General features: G+C 43.1%; 1 protein-coding gene across 2 annotated transcripts in view; it reads right to left on the bottom strand.

Annotated features, from left to right (window-relative positions):
• Positions 1–20,232, bottom strand: part of EIF2B3 (eukaryotic translation initiation factor 2B subunit gamma) — a 156,734-nt gene that overhangs the window by 32,602 nt on the left and 103,900 nt on the right. For both annotated transcript variants that reach the window (XM_033226655.1, XM_033226656.1), the window contains exon 6: positions 15,077–15,166. In XM_033226655.1, the coding sequence (XP_033082546.1) occupies positions 15,077–15,166 (90 nt within the window). The remainder of the gene's footprint in view (positions 1–15,076; positions 15,167–20,232) is intronic.

Below are 20,232 nucleotides of genomic sequence, written 5' to 3'. Positions count from 1 at the left end.
AAATAAAACAATGGAAATCCACTAAAATGTTCATAATAGTTATCTCACAGTAGTGGAATTATGAATGCTAAAGCAAACTAAATATGGCCTGAGAAGGACTTCGTACTTCTTTTTTTTTTGAGACGGAGTCTCGCTCTGTCGCCCAGGCTAGAGTGCAGTGGCTGGATCTCAGCTCACTGCAAGCTCTGCCTCCCGGGTTTATGCCATTCTCCTGCCTCAGCCTCCCGAGCAGCTGGGACTACAGGGGACTGCTACCTCGCCCAGCTAGTTTTTTGTATTTTTTTTTTTTTTTTAGTAGAGACGGGGTTTCATCGTGTTAGCCAGGATGGTCTCAATCTCCTGACCTCGTGATCCGCCCGTCTCGGCCTCCCAAAGTGCTGGGATTACAGGCTTGAGCCACCGCGCCCGGCCAGGACTTCGTACTTCTATATTTGAGTGCTTGTGGACAAACTGCATCCTAACCTAATAGGTAGACGAGACTGAAAACCTAACTTAGGAGTATGTGCCTGTACCAACAGCTGAGAATTGGCCAATCCCAGCAGCCATATTTCAACCACTCATACACTGCTGAGTGTTCAAACTGTGTTCAAATAAGGCAAAGGCTGACCTGTAACCAATCCGGTTGTTTCTGTATCTCACTTCTGATTTCTGTACGTCACTTCATTTTTTTGTCTAAAAATTGTCAAATGCCTCTGACCATGAGGCATCCTTGGAGTCTTTCTGAATTTGCTGTGCTTCTGGGGGCTTCCTGATTCATGAATCATTAATAGATCAAATAAACTCCTTTAATTTGGCTTGAGTTTTTCTTTTAACAGATGGTATCAGAAGTGGGATCTTAAGTAGAGCTTTATTGACCCCCAGGAGCTGAGGGAACAAGCAAGGTACCTGCAAGGACCCACTTATGTCCATTGATCTCTCAGAGTGACTGGGGATCATGGGTAAGCTCTCTCTCTCAGATTTCAGAGCTCCAAGGATTTGTGTTTTGAGCTGTCCAAGTTTCTTTGAGCAAATTTCTTGATCCAAACTGGGTCCAGGATTGGATTTGATCCAGTAATTAGCTGGCTTGGATCCAGTTAGAGGATTCTTACATCTGACTGGGTCAGAAAGAAACTGGTTGTAAATGGTAATATTGTAGGGGTTGTAAAATTTGGCTCTTAAAAAATTCACAGGGATGTTTGTGTTCTACCCCGTTGTTTCATTTTTCTTGTGTGCTTAGGTAGGAAAAATCATTGGCTAAATTCATCAAGGGAACCTGAGAGCAAAGCGAATATTTTAGGTAAAAATGGGAACCTTAATTTCTGGAAAACTGAATTCCTTCCAGCTTATACATTAGCTGGTAAGCAGTGAAGTCTTACAGAAATGGCAAAATCTTACTAAAGATAACTTACAGTAGAACGTTCCGAATGAACAATGCACTGAAGTGCATCGAGACTCATCTAGTGATGCTTATTGATATGCAGACACTTCTAAAAATATTTTAGTATTTTTATTTAAAGACTTTACGAAGGCTGGGCACGGTGGCTCACATCTGTAATCCCAGCACTTTGGGAGGCCAAGGCAGGTGGATGGATCACTTGAGGTCAGGAGTTCAAGACCAGCCTGGTCAACATGGTGAAACCCCATCTCTACTAAAAGTACAAAAAGTAGCCAGGCATGATGGCGCAGGCCTGTAATCCCAGCTACTCGGGAGGTTGAGGCATGCTTGAATTTGGGAGGCGGAGGTTGCAGTGAGCTGAGATCGCACTACTGTACTCACTCCAGCCTGGGTGACAGAGCCAGACTGTCTCCAAAAAAAAAAAAAAAAAAAAGAGGCACATAAATGATTAATTGATTACAAAATTAGATTTGCTAATCTTTCAGCTTAGTTACTATATGATCCAAAGGAAACAGACTGCAGCACCAATTGGCTGACTTTGGATACGTAATGGGGGTACATTTTACCTGAGTAAAGGATGGGACTGGGTGAGAGGCCCTCCCCTCAGTAAAGTCCCTCTTGGTTAAAAATGGATAAAGATGACAGGGCCCAACCGGGGGCAAGTTTGGGCCTTGCCATTTCAATATTGGGTGCTAAGCATCCATATGGTGGCTAATGTCTATGTTTTGTCACATGCGTTTTGCTATGTCCAGAATGGAAAATATGAGAATTCAGGTCCACCATGCAGCCGTTTGGGCGGCAACTTGCAAAATTGAGATGAATTTGTCTGTGGTTCCATGATTTTCCTTTGTGATGCAGCTTGGCCCCTGGAGCGATGGTGTGGCAAGCAGGGTTGCTAGGGCTGCTTAAGGAAGGGGAACCCAGAAACAGGACATGCTGGCAAAGGGGTAAAAATTTCTTACCAGTGAGACTTCTGGCCTGTCTGTGCAAATTGGCTGAATGAATGGTGAAAATCACTGTTTATCTCCTCTGTAAAGTTTTGATTAATGAGAAAAAGAATTCTGAGGCTAGTATTAAGTCTAATGTATTTTGTGCTATGAATTTGTCTGTGTTGTTCTGTCATGAAGAGGGATACCTTAGTATAGAACAGGGGCTTAGGACCCCATAAACTGCTCAAGATGGCCCAGCAAGCTGGTCAGTAATAAACTTTGCTGCAGGTCCTTGAAACAAACAAAAAAACTGGGTGAGGTCTCCATTTTGTTCTATGTCCTTGGGAACTTGACCTTGTAACCATGTGGCCATACTTTCTCTCGGTCTCTTCCTTCCAGGGAATAGGAATTCTGGGATTCATGTCATAGCTATCTCAAAAAATTATCTTGAGTAGTTAAAAGCCTTTGCAAGCACAAAATTAACTACTCTAGGCTCTTTCTGGGAAGAGTGGGAAGAGCAATGGAAACTCCTAGTGCTGTAGCTCAGCAGCTAAGGCTTTGACTTTTCACAGTGATGCCCTGGGTTCAATTCCTGGCTTAGGGAATGAGTCCTTTCTGGTTTGACATGTGCGTGACCTTTACCATTAGTTGATTATCTTCCCCTCCACGAACCATCTTGAATTCTCCTTTCCCTAAGCACCTGTGAAGTTACCTTTGGTCAAGTTCAAAAGCCAGAAATATTGTAAGTGTGGCCTGGCTAGAGTTGGGTAATAAGAAATTTAAAAGGGCTTTGTAAAAGAGTCTTATAGTTGGGAGTGGTGGCTCATGCCTGTAATCCCAGCACTCTGGGAGGCCAAAGCGGGTGGATCACTTGAGGTCAGGAGTTCAAGACCAGCCTGGTCAACATGGTGAAATGGCATCTCTACTAAAAATACAAAACACTAGCTGAATGTGGTGGCGCATGCCTGTAATCCCTGCTACTCAAGCTGAGGCAGGAGAATTGCTAGAACCCAGGAGGTGGAAGTTGCAGTGAGCTGAGATTGTGCCACTGTACTCCAGCCTGGGTGACAGAGCGAGGCTCCATCTTAAAAAAAAGAAAAAAAAAAAGAAGAAATTAAGCTGACTTTTAACCATAGTGCTTTTATTTTTATTTATTTTATTTTTTATTTATTTATTTATTTTGAAACGGAGTCTTGCTCTGTTCCAGTGATTCTCCTGCCTCAGCCTCCTGAGTAGCTGAGATTACAGGCACATGCCACCACGCCTGGATAATTTTTATATTTTTAGTAGAGATGGGGTTTCACCATGTTGCCCAGGCTGGTCTCAAACTCCTGACCTCCAGTGACCTACCTGCCTTGGTCTCCCAACATGCTGGGATTACAGGTGTGAGCCACTGCACCTGGCCAGTCAGCTTAATTAAAGGTGGATATTCAAGCTCTAACAGACTCGGACTTCTTGCAAAAAACAGAGCAGGTGTCACAGACCCCATTCTGGGAAAAAACTGTTTTCCTCATGAAACCCCAGGAACAGGTGGTGGATAGATTCCTCTGAAAATCTAAGGCTAAATATACTTTTAACAATGGCTAATCGCAGTTATTAAGGAATACGTGACTCTTTGCACGTTTACATCAGAGAAGCATGCTCTTGGCCACCTAGAAGTTATGGAAATGTCCCCACTCCCCACTGAGAGATAAGACTTCCATGGGAGCTGGGCTGATTCCCTCTTTTTGGGATCCAGGATCTGGTATAAAAATGAGACCCTTAATTTTGGGGGTTTTTGTCTTCCAGCTGTGCCTGCTTATTAGGCCCTAGAAAACACATGTTTTCCTAGCCCTGTTTCTTGAAGGGCTCTACCATGAGGCCAGTAATCCAATTAAGAAACTAGCAGCCGGGCGCAGTGGCTCAAGCCTGTAATCCCAGCACTTTGGGAGGCCGAGATGGGCGGATCACGAGGTCAGGAGATCGAGACCATCCTGGCTAACACGGTGAAACCTCGTCTCTACTAAAAAAATACAAAAATCTAGCTGGGCGAGGTGGCGGGTGCCTGTAGTCCCAGCTACTCCGGAGGCTGAGGCAGGAGAATGGCGTGAACCCGGGAGGCGGAGCTTGCAGTGAGCTGAGATCTGGCCACTGCACTCCAGCCCGGGCGACAGAGCGAGACTCTGTCTCAAAAAAAAAAAAAAAAAAAAAAAAAAGAAACTGGCAAATGAAAAATCTTACAACTATCAGATCTTCTTCTGTCTGTCTGTGTAGTTTATATATGTGTTCTGTGTGTGATATTTATGTAAAAGAGCTCTAATTAATTGGTATAAAGAAAAATAAGCGCTTAAATTAGATATTTTGAAAGAAAAATAAAAACTGTAATGCCTTTTAGTTCATGTAACTTTAGTAATCTTTGGGAAATAAAAAATGTTAAAGATTATTGGTAAAACAAAGACATTTGGTCTAAATTAGGCAGGTCAGATATTAGGTTTGCTAAATGCCTTAAAGTCACAAACTGCTTTGATTTTTGAAAATTCCTTCCAAAGCATATATGTTTTTTTCCCTAAGGTATAGGCTTTGGGTCTGGGGGGTTGCAGTACGGAGATCTACCTGTCTTGCACCCACCCAAGACCATGATTCTGTCTGTAAGTTACCCTAATAAATCATCCAAAACTGACAAACTAGATTTGTTTGCCTTTAGTTTCTCAGCTCCTTCTGCATTTGGGGGTTGCTTTGTGATAAATGGCCCTTTTACAAAACAGCCTGACTTCTCCTTCTTCCACCCCTCACATATAATCAATCACCAAGCACTGCTGATCCTATCCCCTAAATCTCTGTCAAAACTTTCAACTTCTGTTCATCTTTACTTCCACTAGCTGGTTCAGACTACTGTCATCATTTGCCTGGATTGCTGTACATGCTTTTAATTGGTCTCTCTCCCTCTAGTCTTATCCACAAAATCTATCCTTCATATGGTAGACAGAAAAAAAGATACCTTTTTTTTTTTTTTTTTTTAAAGATGGTCTCATTCTGTAACCGAGGCTGCTGGAGTGCATGGTGTGATCATGGCTCACTGCAGCTTTCACCTCCCGGGCTCAAGCGATCCTCCCACCTCAGCCTCCTAAGTAGCTGGGTCTCCAGGCATGTGCCACCATGCTAATTTTTTTATTTTTAAATTTTTTGCAGCAATGAGGTCTCCCTATGTTGCCCAGCCTGAACTCCTAGGTTCAAGTGATCTTCCTGCCTACCTCCAAGTAATCCTCCTCACTTCAGCCTCCCAAAGTGCTGGGAATACAGGCATAAGGCACCACACCCAGCTGACAGGATACTTCTGAAGTACAATCTGATTAGGTCTCTTCTTCCTTCAATCCACCCTCTATATTGTAGACACAGTGACTTTTCTTTTTTCTTTTTTTTGAGACGGAGTCTCGCTGTGTCGCCCAGGCTGGAGTGCAGTGGCGGGATCTCGGCTCACTGCAAGCTCCGCCTCCCCGGTTCACGCCATTCTCCCGCCTCAGCCTCTGAGTAGCTGGGACTACAGGTGCCCGCCACCTCGCCCGGCTAGTTTTTTGTATTTTTAGTGGAGACAGGGTTTCACCTTGTTAACCAGGATGGTCTCGATCTCCTGACCTCGTGATCCACCCACCTCGGCCTCCCAAAGTGCTGGGATTACAGGCTTGAGCCACCGCGCCCGGCTTTTCTAAAGTACAAATCTGAGCCGGGCATGGTGGCTCACGCCTGTAATCCCAGCACTTTGGGAGGCCAAGGCAGGTGGATCACCTGAGGTCGGGAGTTCAAGACCAGCCTGACCAAAATGGAGAAACCCTGTCTCTACTAAAGATACAAAATTAGCCGGGTGTGATGGCACATGCCTGTAATCCCAGCTACTCGGGAGGCTGAGGCAGGAGAATCGCTTGAACTTGGGAGGCGGAGGTTGCGGTGAGCCGAGATCGCGCCATTGCACTCCAGCCTGGGCAAAAAGAGCCAAACTCTATCTCAAAAAAAAGAAAAAAAAAAAAAAAAGTACAAATCTGATCCCATCTCCTTACACTTATTTAATGCTCGCGATAGTGATTACTTTTGTGTATGTAGGGGAGGTGAGGGGATAGAATGAGGGGAGTTTCTGGAATTCTGACAATGTTCTATTTCTTAACCTGAATATAGTACTTATAAGGTATGTTCACTTTGTGAAAATTTATCAAGTCATAACACCCTTCTCAAATATGATCTCTGCTTGGAAGCCTTTTATAACATTTGTAGGCTTCTATGTTCTCACAGTAAAGACAGTTATATGTACTGTTTTTTTGATCATGTGCGAGGTACTATGCTAAGAAAATAATACAGATTATTTCAAGTTCTTATAGCAATCCTTATGATAGGTATTACTATTCTTCTTCTCTTATTATTTTTTAAATTTTTGTAGAGATGGCATCTTGCTATGTTGCCTAGGCTGGTCTGGAACTCCTGAGTTCAGCCCATCCTCCCACTTCAGCCTCCCAAAATGCTGGGATTACAGGCGTGAGCCACTGTACCTGGCCCTTATTTTATAAAGAAGGAAATCAAGGCTTAGAGAGGTTAACTATCTTGCCTAATACAACTTTTTTTTTTTTTTTTTTTTTGAGACGGAGTCTCGCGCTGTCGCCCAGGCTGGAGTGCAGTGGCCGGATCTCGGCTCACTGCAACCTCCCGGGTTCACGCCATTCTCCTGCCTCAGCCTCCCGAGTAGCTGGGACTACAGGCGCCCGCCACCTCGCCCGGCTAGTTTTTTTGTATTTTTTAGTAGAGACGGGGTTTCACCGTGTTAGCCAGGATGGCCTCGATCTTCTGACCTCGTGATCCGCCCGTCTCGGCCTCCCAAAGTGCTGGGATTACAGGCTTGAGCCACCGCGCCCGGCCGCCTAATACAACTTTTATAACTGATAGAACTGAAAGTCACTCCACATCTATCCTGAAGTCCATGGTTCTTTCCACTATACCATATTAACTAGCATCGTGTGCTTACTTCAACCAAAGTACTTTCCACAGGATTTAGAATTCTCTGCTTGCTGTCTCTTTACCCATAAACACACAGATTTTTGGATACAGAAAGTAGAGCTTTCTTGGCTGGGCCTGAGAGCTCACACCTGTAATCCCAGCTCTTTGGGAGGCCTGGGTGGGAGGATCTCTTGAGCCCAGGAGTTTGAGACCAGCCTGGGCAACATATTGAGACCCCCCATCTCTACAAAAAATAAGAAAATTAGCCAGTCATGGTGGTGAGTGCCTGTAGTCCCAGCTACTCGCAAGGCTGAGGAGGAAGGATCACTTAAGCCCAGGAGCTGGAGGCTGCAGTGAGCTATTATCATACCACTGCACTCCACTCCAGCCTGGTGAAAGAGCAAGATCCTGTCTCAAAAAAAAAAAAAAAAAAAGTAAAGCTTTCCTAATTTGAAATGTAATGAATTCTAAATATGTTTCTCTATTACTAATATTACTAGCATTAAAAATCCAACACTTGGCTGGGTGCGGTGGCTCATATTTGTAATCCCAGCACTTTGGGAGGCCAAGGCAGGCAGATTGCAAGGTCAGGAGATTGAGACCAGTCTGGCCAAAATAATGAAACCTCATCTCTAATAAAAATACAAAAATTAGTTGGGCATGGTGGCGCATGCCTGTAGTCCCACATACTCGGGAGGCTGAGGCAGGAGAATCGCCTGAACCTGGGAGGTGGAGGTTGCAGTGAGCCAAGATTGCTCCACTGCACTCCAGCCTGGTGACAGAGTGAGGCTCTGTCTCAAAAAAAAAAAAAAAAAAAAAAAAAAATTCCAATACTTGAAAAAACACATGATTATCAGTTCTAGTCAAACCTGATACTTCTATTATTTTGCCTTTATCTGAGATCAGGCCCTCCTCGTGACCATGAGCTGCCAGATGCCTAAAAGTGATGTCCATGGCAAAAGAAAAAGTTTGGCTACTTTTGCATTCTGGCTTTTCTGTCTTTGTAAGCAAATCAAAAGGGACTAACAATCACCCAAATGTCTCACTTCAACTCAGTCCTTCAAAGAATTATGAAGGAGGGAGAACAGAAAACCTGCTTTTATAGGGCCTGGAACTCAAGTCAGCCAAGCAGAGGACTAAAAACTTGGGTTTTCTTGCCTCTTCTCTCATTGGAACTATAATCGGGAAGACAGGGCAATTGCTGAGTTAACCCTATGCTTTGTTCTCAGTTTTTTTTTTTTTTTTTCTCCAAAGAAAGCAGATATATGCTGGAAAGTAAACAGGAAATTATCTTAGATTAAAGGGTCCTGATTTAAAAGCTAGATATTTGGTATACAGTTCTGTGATACCCTTTTTTTCCTTCTTGACAAAATACTGACATCTTCCATAAGAATAGAATTTCAATGCTGGTGCATAGGACTTGAGAAAGAAAAACATGTTCAGATCCTACTCCTACTGGCTGGAGAGGTCAAATCAATAAACTTTTTTTTTTTTTTTTTGAGACAGCGTTTTGCTCTGTTACCCAGGCTTAAGTGCAGTGGCGTGATCACAGCCTCAAATTCTCTCCTAGGCTCAAGTGATCCTCCCACCTCACAGCTTCCAGAGTAGCTGAACTATAGGCACATGCCACCTCACCTGACTAATTTTTCTATTTCTTATTTTCTGGAGAGATGGGGTCTCACTTTGTTGTCCAGGCTGGTTTCAAACTCCTGGGCCGAAGTGATTCACCCACCTCAGCCTCCCAGAGTGCTGGGATTACAGGTGTGAGCCACCTCACCTGGCCAATCAACATTCTATTCATTCAGTTTATTCACAGAGCACCCAAAATGTGCCAGGCACTCTTCTAGACAGTAGGACTACGACAATGAAACAAAACAGGCAAATCTATGCCCTCAAATGCACTTGACAGTTTGGTTGCCTTTATATTTACTGAGCATCTATTAGTGTGTCACAAGATGAATCGGGGATGAAGTCTGTCCTCAAGGACTTCAAAAAGATGGAAAAGACAGACATGCAAATACAATTTAATAGGACGCATGTAATAATTAAAGATTATACAAGATCAGAAGAGGGAATGGTTAATTATGCCTGATGGAGATAAGCACAGAATATTATTATGGTAGCACAGTAAATCCAATCTAAGTGGTGGTAAAAGGGGAAAAAATTGAGAGAACACTTCCTACAGGAATAACATCTAGGGATGTTTCAATAAATATTTAGGGCCGGGCGCGGTGGCTCAAGCCTGTAATCCCAGCACTTTGGGAGGCCGAGACGGGCGGATCAAGAGGTCAGGAGATCGAGACCATCCTGGCTAATACGGTGAAACCCTGTCTCTACTTAAAAATACAAAAAACTAGCCGGGCGACGAGGCGGGCGCCTGTAGTCCCAGCTACTTGGGAGGCTGAGGCAGGAGAATGGCGTAAACCCGGGGGGTGGAGATTGCAGTGAGCTGAGATCCGGCCACTGCACTCCAGCCTGGGTGGCAGAGCAAGACTCCGTCTCAAAAAAAAAAAAAAAAAAAAAAAAATTTTAGGAATTTGCCAGAGAACAAAGAGAGATGGAAAGGACATCAATTAATCATTATACTTACAGGGAGATTATTCTTAAATCTTCATCAAACCAAACATACTTTTCCCTCTGGTTTTAGATTTTCTGGTTCCATGATGATGCTTCTTTGTGGGAGTGCTTTAATTATACATATTCTTCCAGTTTTTAAGTCCTCTTTAAAAAGGTTATCTTTCCTACTATAGTCTGACCCATGATGCCCTCAGATAGCACAGGCTAGCTCAACTGGGGACTCTTTATTTATAAGTCAATACAATGTGCCGTGCTGCTAGAACTTTGTCCCTTCCCCAGCAGCTGATGATTTCTATAAGTCCCAGAGATAAAAATGAATGCAACTAAGAAGTTCAAAGGAGACTACCTTGATTTATTCTTGGTAGCACCTGCATCTTCAGATATCAGTATGCAGTCACCCAATAACAGCACTGTTGAGAAGGTGTGTAAGTCACATACTCTTAATTTTGTTGTTATTGAAGTAAAGGACACATCATGAAATCTCTGGGACATCTAAGGACATGTAAGGAAACCAAGTACAGCCAAATTAATGGATGCCTGAACTGAACAGTAAGAAACCAAGACTACTACTGCCTACCTCTCATGGCACTATCTGGTCCCTCATCTCTGCTTCTTATCTCCACTCTGCTGTCTTGTGCTTACTTGTGGCTTTCTAGCTATTCCACACTTTTATCTTTTAAAATTTTAAACTTTTTTTTAGAGACAGGATCTCTTTCTGTCTACCAGGCTGGAGTGCAGTGGTGCCATCATATATAGCTCACTGTAGCATCAACCTCATGGGCTCAAGTGCTCCTCCTGCCTCAGCCTCCTGAGTAGGTGAGACTAGAGGTATATGCCATCATGCCCAGCTAACATAACTTCATTTTGTGTGTGGCTTTAATTATTACCATGATTCTAACCTTACCATGGCTGCCTATCTCCAACTCTTGACTTCACTTTGTGGGTCCTATCCTTATTTCTCTGCATCCCGACATAGCTAAGGCAAGGAAATTGTGACTGCTCTGTTATTCTTCCAAGTGTGAGTCATGTGCATGTGCGCATAAGCATGTTAGCAATGGAGATATCCAACATCTGTGGTGGACGTTGCTGGCAATCAATTAAACAGTGATGGATTTCGTTGAGGCTGTGGCTGCATGACATTGAGCAAATGACTTTTGAGCATTTTCTTCCTCTATAATATAATACCTAATGAGAGAACTATTGTAAGAAGTGAATATATGTGAAAAGCACCCAGCATAGGGCCTGGTACACGATAGGTGGTGTTAAATCTTTTTCTTTCCTCTCTCTTCCTGCTCTGAAGGTCCAGCCCCAAGACTATAAGCGCTGCACGGCAATATCAGATTCTAACACTATAAGAGGGTGACTGTAACCGTGGATACTTCTGGACAAGAAGAAAGTAATCAGCCTCAATTCTTCCTGTTAAGGAGACTAATCTTTAAGTCTCTTAAAGAGAGAAAGATAAATGGGGGTGGGGGGGGTCAGGGGAGGTTCTGTACTAAAAGGAAATCAAGACTAATCCTGGTATATATTGCCTGGTATATATTGCCCATGGCTTTAGCTCACAAAGTTGGCATACTGGCATATTGCTTGAGGCCTTCATAGGGCCAGTGCCAATCTAGGGCCCTGACTCAGGTCTAGGAGCAACTCCTACTAAGGCAAGCAAAGAGCTGGGCCAATACCTGGGCTTCTAGATCTCCTAAGAGATCAGCTTCTTTAGGCTTAATCCAGCTGACATTATAAAAGAGGGAGGAACACTCAGTTATCAAGAGGTATCACAGTCACAATACTCAGACTAAGCTCTGCTTTGGCCCTGGATATAGAATCCAACACATTTTGAATTAAAATGTTCAACAGATTCTGTGGAACATTCATCTATCATACTACATTCAGAAGTGGATAAAAAACTTGTAAAGTGTGTATAGTTAACTTCTCATCAAAGAGAGTACAGATTTTCTTCTCTCTGCAGCTCTCCTTATAGCTTTTCTGCTTAGTCAACTGTGGAAACCCACCTCTCTTCTTTCATTATTTTTTTTTTTTTTGAGACGGAGTCTCGCTCTGCCGCCCAGGCTGGAGTGCAGTGGCCGGATCTCAGCTCACTGCAAGCTCCGCCTCCTGGGTTTACGCCATTCTCCTGCCTCAGCCTCCCGAGTAGCTGGGACTACAGGTGCCCGCCACGTCGCCCGGCTAGTTTTTTGTATTTTTTAGTAGAGACGGGGTTTCACCGTGTTAGCCAGGATGGTCTCGATCTCCTGACCTCGTGATCCGCCCGTCTCGGCCTCCCAAAGTGCTGGGATTACAGGCTTGAGCCACCGCGCCCGGCCTCTTTCATTATTATTAATACTAAATTGCTTCTGTTACCTGTCACTACATCTCCTTTCTCCCGTTCACCAAGTATATAGTGAATGCCTTACAAATCCAGGTAGATATCCATTCTCAAAGAATTTGAGTGGAAAATGTTAACATGTAAACAACTAACAAAACCTAAGTGTGACTTTGTATAAAACATGAAGCTTTCCTACATAAAGAACACAGGGTAGAATATGTTAACTCTCAGAGGTGAAATATAACAAAGGATTGCTATAGCAGTCCTTTCTTGAAGCTGGGTCTCCTAGGTTTACTCTTTCCATTAAAAGGAGTCATCATTTGATGACCAGATGATTATAAATGCCTCCTACTTATCTTGAAGAAATCTCTTTCCCATGCATAATGGTTTATGTTCACTTGCCAGGTTGCATCATTGCTTATTTCCTATAAGACTATTCTGTTTAAAGATTGGTAACTCCCTGCTCAGCTTTCAAGACCTTCTACATGCTACTATCTACCACCAACCAATTCAATCCCATCTCCCACAACTTTTCAAAGACCTTCACTATTCCAGCCAGGAACAAAGACTCTCCCTCAAGTAACATTCCAATTTGCCCTGCTCTGCCTTTTTACTTTTTCCAATATATTGAAATATATCAATTTTCAGTATATGCTCTTTGATTGCAGCAATTCTGAGAGGTGAAGGTAGATGCGGGGAGGAAAGAGATAAGTGTCTCCTAAACAGATGTGGAGGTGGGGAAACAGTATGTGCTGAGGCTCTGTATCATTCTCTACTGCAGCAGGTTCTGGGAAAGTTCCATTTGGCAGAACTTCTGGCCAGGACCTATAGCCATATCATCAACTTCAGGCTTGTCTTCAAGGTACACACACCATTGCACTACACTTGCCAGGTGTGGGAATAACTAACTGGTAGTGGCCAAATGAGCTACAAATAAGCCATAACAACCAGGATGAGATGACTAGGTTTGCTGTAAAACTGCCTGCATATACAGACACTGAAAGCCACAATCCTCTTTGATAGTATTAAGAAAACACTGTCAGTTTTTTGTAGGTGTGATAATATTAAGGTATTTATTAAAAACAAAAAGAGCCTCTCTCTCTCTCTCTATATGTATACATAAAATATATATCTATTTTATATATCACCTTTATCCTGGAAGGGTCCTTAGATTTTAACTATACATACTGAAATATATTTACAGATGAAGTTATATCAAAATATTTACAGATGAAATTATATCAAAATGCCTTGCTTTAAAACAATTTAGGGTAATGGGGGGAGACAAATGGTGGCACATATAAAACAAAATTAACAATGAGTTGATAATTGTTGAAACTGTGTGATGGATACATGGGAGTTCATTTTTTTTTTACTTTTGCATTTATGTGAAATTTTCCATAGTAAATCATTTTTTAAAAAGTCATCCTTTCTAACACAGTTGTGTCCCCTCTGCCCCTCAAGGCCTAGGCTCATTTCGTATGGCTTCATTTTTATTTGAGAGTGAAAAATAAACTCTTCAATGGCCAAGAGTTAATTTCATTTTTGGAATACAAACAGCCCAGACTGGTCGCTGAGAAATAGGTCTTGGATCACCCTCTAAATCTTGGCAACAAGTTACCCTGCTATCTAAAAAGCAAGGTCTCCACATTCCACCATGGAGCTCAGGCTGTAATTTCTATGAGGGCAGGGCCATATCTGTTTATTTATCATTAATCCCATGGTTGATTTAGCACAATGCCTGCCTCATAATGAGTGCTTAATAAGTATGTGTTGATGGAATGAAAACATTTTTCAGAGGTCAGAAGGGAGCAGGGCATCAGTGTCCTTGGTAGGGGAAACAGATATAACAATCCTTGGGAAAGCTTTCTAAAAGTCCAAATGATTTGTTTTACCATTGGCTCTACAGGGGCCTCCCCATAGGAACTTAGCAAGTGTTGTGGGGGGTGAGGGGTAGGACACTGCAAGAAAGATCATACTGGGCAGGGGAACAATCCTCCTTCCTCTTAATATTCCGATATATATTCAAGTCCATCAGCCAAAGGCAGAGCTAGCATTTAAACTCAGGTTCTCAAATTCTTTTCTCCAGATGGTCTGAGATACCTCTTCCTACCGTGGTATCTGTTCACCTAGATAAGTTTCTGCCTTGAATAGCACTGGCAGAACTTTCCAAACTTATCCAGCAGTCATCAAGGGAAGCTGGCTGCTCCTATTCTTAACCATGCAGTTATTAAATTGTTTCCCACCTGTTCCTTTGAGGACTGTAGCTGCTTTTCTTATAAAAAATCCTTGAGATCAACTGCAAAAGGGGTTTTCTCTTTGAAAACTCAAGTCCAGTGATCTGCCAAACACAATCTCTGGAAACTATTTAAGTCCTACAATTCTGTCCTCAAAAAAAAAAAAAAATCAGAAAGTGTGCCAAATTTTGTTTCTCTGCACTCATTGAAGTGAACTTCTTTTCTAAAATTGGGGGGAAACTTGCTCTCCTTTTTCTCTTCTGTGGTTAAGTCTCTAGCCCTTTGCTAAGAGGGCCCATCTACAGGATAACTGCCTAGGAGAAGAACATGTAATTAGAGACAAATAGCATAAAGGCTGTGGAGCTCGATCCTGTTGAAGGCAGGAAGAAGAGCCTGGAACTGGGCAGAAAGAGGCACCATGGGTTACTACAAGTGTTACAAAATATTTTGTTGACGTATTATAACACACACTGCAAAAATACAAGCAGGGGACTCTGTGGTACAGATAAAACAACACTATGTTGATGACATAATTTCATTTCTAAAACAAAAATGAGAACTGTGCTATTGTGCTATTTTTAGAAACTGGTTATCTAAATTATCAAGTTTTAAAACTTAAGGAATTCACAAAGTAGCTAGTTGAGCACTGTAGGTTTGACTCTACCACCCTTTTTCTTACCCATTTTCCATTAGGAAATCCACGACGTATTTTTTTAAACAGTAGAGGTGGGCATCCACAAGGTCCGTGTGGAAACGTATTCTAGGGTACCTGCCAAAAAAAATTAGAAGAAAGAAGAGGCTCACAATCAGATAACATGGTCTCCATTCTATTATTAGGTAGTAGGCACTGGTAAGTTTATGAGGGTCACAGCCATGCTGCCTACACCCCTTTCTGGGGAGACCAGGACAGTGGACCCCAGCCCTGATTCTACCACATAAAAGGTCTTTTCCCTAGAAACCCTATGGCATACTTTCTGAGGCTTTTAGGATTCTAAAGAAATCTGGTGAGACATCATATCACGATAATCTACCTTCTTCTATTCGATCATTAACTTTTTTTTTTGAGACAGTCTTGCTCTGTTGCCCAGGCTGGAGTTCAGTGGTGCGATCTCGGCTCACTGCAACCTCTGTCTCCCAGGTTCAAGCAATTCTTGTGCCTCAGCCTACCAAGTGCTGAAACTATAGTTGTGCACCACCATGCCCAGTTAATTTTTGTATTTTAGTGGAGATGGGGTTTTACCATGTTGGCCAGGCTGGTCTTGAACTCCTGGTCACAAGTGATCTACCCACCTCAGCCTCCCAGAGTGGTGAGATTCACAGGTGTGAGCCACTGCACCTGGCCTCTATTATAAATTCTTATACACAATTCTTGTAACAAACATTTTCCTGCTCCTTACCCTAATTATCCTACTTTCCCCAAACCATACCTTAGCCATGCTTTCTTTTGCCTCCATGATTTGGTATGTATTCTCCATCTTTGCAGAAGATGGAGTAAAATTATATGAATAATCCTAACTTCCTACTCCTACTTATTTCTCAGGACTCACCCCAGGATACACTTCCTCTAGGAATCCTTCACTGACAACAGTGAAGTCTGTGCTCCCTCAACACTTGGTATCTACCTCGATTGGATAACTTAACATACAGTAAAGAAACAGACTATTTACCTTCTCTCTCTCCCACTAGACTGAATTTCAGTGGAACAGAGATTTATCTTCACATCCTTAGCACTTAGCATTATGCCTGACACAGACTAAATGTCCAATAAATAGTTGTTGAATAAACAAATAAATGAATAAATTAGGCATCTGCCTAGGTGTAAAAAATGCCACGCTTGTAATGTCTGGGGTCACTTTATTTAATAAAAATAAACACCCAGGGAAGAGAAGGAGAGTATGGTTAAAAAAAAAAAAAAAAGATTCCAGTCATAGATGCCTGGTTGTCATTTTTCTTCTAACTCTGTGTTGCTTTGCTTTGACTGCCTTGTAGGTTTTTATTTTTATTTTTAGAGACAGGGTCTTGCTGTGGCTGGAGACAGCCACTTGTCTAGGCTGGAGTGCAGTGGTGCAATCATTGCTCACTGTAGCCTCTATCTCCTGGGCTCAAGTGATCCTCCTGCCTCAGCCTCCTGTAGCTGGGACTGCAGGCATGCACCACTATATCTGGCTAATTTTTTTTTTTTAATTTTTAGTAGAGACAAGATCTCACTATGTCGCTCAGGCTGGTCTTGGACTCCTGAGCTCAAGCAACCCCCCTGCCTTGGCCTCCCAAAGTGCTGGGATTACAGGTATGAGTCACCACACCTGGCTGCCTTATAGTTTTAAGGAAAATTATTATCATGGGATCTAGATACCCCAGAAGCAATTTATCCAATAAGTCATGGTGTACCATTCTGGGTTTCTATTCTTTTGGGAAAAGTGCAATAGAAGAGTCAGAGACTTGGGAATCCCACACCCATACCATACACAAGCTAATTAATGTATACAATGAGGATGAAGAAGAAAGTAAAAGGTACTTTCACGGTTTAACTTTCTGAAATTCTCAAGTTCTACGAAAGTCCTCAAGGAATAGATTGTAGCAAATGTGGGTGTGACTGTAGCAAACATGATTTGTGGTACCAGTGTTTCACTTGAACTCCACATCTTAATATTTCTTTCTTTTGATCTAACCAATTTGAAGAGTTGCAATCTCCTGTTCACTCCCTTGGTTTATAAATTCATCATTCATACACTCCATATTATTTAATCTTCACAACTACCTTCTGAGATAGATGTACTACCCTAATGTTTATAGTTGAGTCAACTTGTACTGATCGAGCCAGGATACAAATAACTTAAAAGTCTGAATAAGTGTATCTTCTAAACTGTTATCAATCCCTAGTATATATGGCATAAAATCTATATAGTATTTTATAAATGCTTTTTCAGTTTTAAAAAACTCTCGTTCTTCCATTTTTTATAAGACAAAAATGTTCAAAAAATGTAACTGATATACTTAAGGATAGAGATGTAACTAGTTACCAGGCTGGAATATGATGCAGGAACAGAAATGGATGATTTGGAATTTTTTTTTTTCCTTTCAGGTTAAATGTGTAGTGAATATAAATCTTGGCACTGGGACATTAATGACATTTAAGTTGCCAAAAAGGAGGTTGCCTTATTTCATTCTATTGTTTTTAGAATTATATTAGAAATAAAGATTGATATTTTAAAACAAAACCAAAAACCTCAAAGAAGTACCAACGAAATGTGAATAACTGGCTTATGGCTCTGGGCCAGGATGATGTTTTGAGTCTATATATAATACAGAAAGAAATCAATAAATGGAAGTGAATAAGACATTTATAAATAGTTTTTTTTTTTTTGAGACACAGTCTCGCTCTGTTGCCCAGATGGAGTACAGTGGCATGATCTCAGCTCACCACAAGCTGTGCCTCTGGGGTTCACACCATTCTCCTGCCTCATCCTCCCGAGTAGCTGGGACTACAGGCGCCAAGCCACCAGGCCCAGCTAATTTTTTGTATTTTTTTTTTTAGTAGTCGGGGTTTCACCATGTTAGTCAGGATGGTCTCGATCTCCTGACCTCATGATCTGCCCGCCTCGGCCTCCCAAAGGGCTGGGATTACAGGCATGAGCCTCGCGCCTGGCCAATTTTATGTTTTAAAAAAGAAAACATGGCCGGGTACAGTGGCTCACGCCTGTAAAGTCTATGAGACCTCTGAAGAACCACACATTTTTTCTTCTCTTCACCTATCTTTTTAAATTAAAAAAATGATTTTTGGCCGGGCGCGGTGGCTCAAGCCTGTAATCCCAGCACTTTGGGAGGCCGAGACGGGCGGATCACGAGGTCAGGAGATCGAGACCATCCTGGCTAACACGGTGAAACCCCGTCTCTACTAAAAATACAAAAACTAGCTGGGCGAAGTGGCGGGCGCCTGTAGTCCCAGCTACTGGGGAGGCTGAGGCAGGAGAATGGCGTAAACCCAGGAGGCGGAGCTTGCAGTGAGCTGAGATCCGGCCACTGCACTCCAGTCCGGGGCGACAGAGCGAGACTCCGCCTCATAAAAAAAAAAAAAAAAAAAAAAGATTTTTTAACTTTTTCTTTTTGAGATGGAGTCTCATTCCATTGCACAGGCTGAAGTGCAATGGCGTGATCTTGGCTCACTGAAACCTCCGCCTCCCGGGTTCAAGCAATTCTTCTGCCTCAGCCTTCCGAGTAGCTGGGATTACAGGCATGCACCACCACGCTGGCTAATTTTTGTATTTTTAGTAGAGACAGGGTTTCACCATGTTGGCCAGTCTGGTCTTGAACTTCGGACCTCAGGTGATCCATCCATTTCAGCCTCTCAGAGTGCAGGGATTACAGGCGTGAGCCACTGCGCCTGGCCTGAGCACAATTCTAAAAGTGTTACTGTGTGTGTGTGTGTGTGTGTGTGTGTGTGTGTATGTGTATTTGCGTGTGATATGGTTTGGCTCTGTGTCCCCACGCAAATCTCATCTTGAACTGTAATCCCCACGTGTGGAGGGAGGGAAGTGATTGGATCATGGGGGCGTTTTCCCCCCATGCTGTTGTCATGATAGTGAGTGAATGCTCACAAGATCTGATGGTTTTATTTATTTTTTGAGATGGAGTCTTGCTCTGTCGCCCAGGCTGGAGTACAGTGGTGTGATCTTAGCTCACTGCAACTTCCGCCTCCCAGGTTCAAGTGATTCTCTGCCTCAGCCCCCAAGTAGCTGGGATTACAGGTGCTCACCACCACGCCCAGCTAATTTCTTTTGTATTTTTAGTAGAGACGGGGTTTCACCATGTTGGCCAGGCTGGTCTCGAACTCCTGACCTCAAGTGATCTGCCTGCCTCGGCCTCCCAAAGTGTTGGGATTACAGGTGCGTGCCACCATGGTTGGCTAATTTATTTTTTATTATTTTATTTTTAGTATAGACGGGGTTTTGCCATGTTGGCCAGGCTGGTCTCCAACTCCTGACCCCAGGTGATCGACCGCTTGGGCTTCCCAAAGTGCTGGGATGACAGGTACGAGCCACTGCACCTGGCTGAATTCAGAATTTTTGCTGTCAATTTCACCTTATCCAAAATTCTCTCCAAAGTCTTTTTTTTTTTTGAGACAGAGTCTCGCTCTGTCACCCATGCTGGAGTGCAGTAGCGCCATCTCAGCTCACTGCAAGCTCTGCCTCCTGCGTTCACGACATTCTCCTGCCTTAGCCTCCCGAGCTGCTGGGACTATAGGCCTCCGCCACCACTCCTGGCTAATATTTTGTAATTTTAGTAGCGACGGGGTTTCACCATGTTAGCCAGGATGGTCTCGATCTCCTGACCTCGTGGTCTGCCCGCCTCAGCCTCCCAAAGTGCTGAGATTACAGGGGTAAGCCACCACGCCCGGCCTGTACTTGTGATTTTATTATCTTCATTTGTTCAAAAGTTATCCTTTCTAGCCAGGTGCCTTGGCATTGTACCTACAGTCCCAGCCACTTGGCAGGCTGGGGGTGGGAAGATCACTTGAGCCTGGGAGTTTGAGGCCAGCCAACACAGTGAGACCTTGTTTTTTTTTTTTTTTTTTTTTAAGAAGTAGGCCAGGCATGGTAGCCCTCACCTATAATCTCAGCACTGTGGGAAGCCAAGGCAGGAAGAATGCTTTGGCTCAGGAGTTCAAGACCACCTGGGCAACATAGAAAGGCCCTGTCTCTACTAAAAATTTAACAACTAGCTGGGTGTGGTAGTGTACACTTGTGGTTCCAACTATGTGGGAGGCTGAGGCAGGAGGATCACTTGAGCCTGGGAGGTCAAGGCTGTAGTGAGCCATGACTGTGCCACCACACTCCA

The sequence above is a fragment of the Trachypithecus francoisi genome, unplaced genomic scaffold (assembly GCF_009764315.1).
Source record: "Trachypithecus francoisi isolate TF-2019V2 unplaced genomic scaffold, Tfra_2.0 Lachesis_group12, whole genome shotgun sequence".
NCBI classification, from domain to species: Eukaryota; Metazoa; Chordata; class Mammalia; order Primates; family Cercopithecidae; genus Trachypithecus; species Trachypithecus francoisi.
The sequence above is the reverse complement of the archived record's forward strand: the minus strand, read 5'-3'. Positions and strand labels throughout refer to the sequence as shown.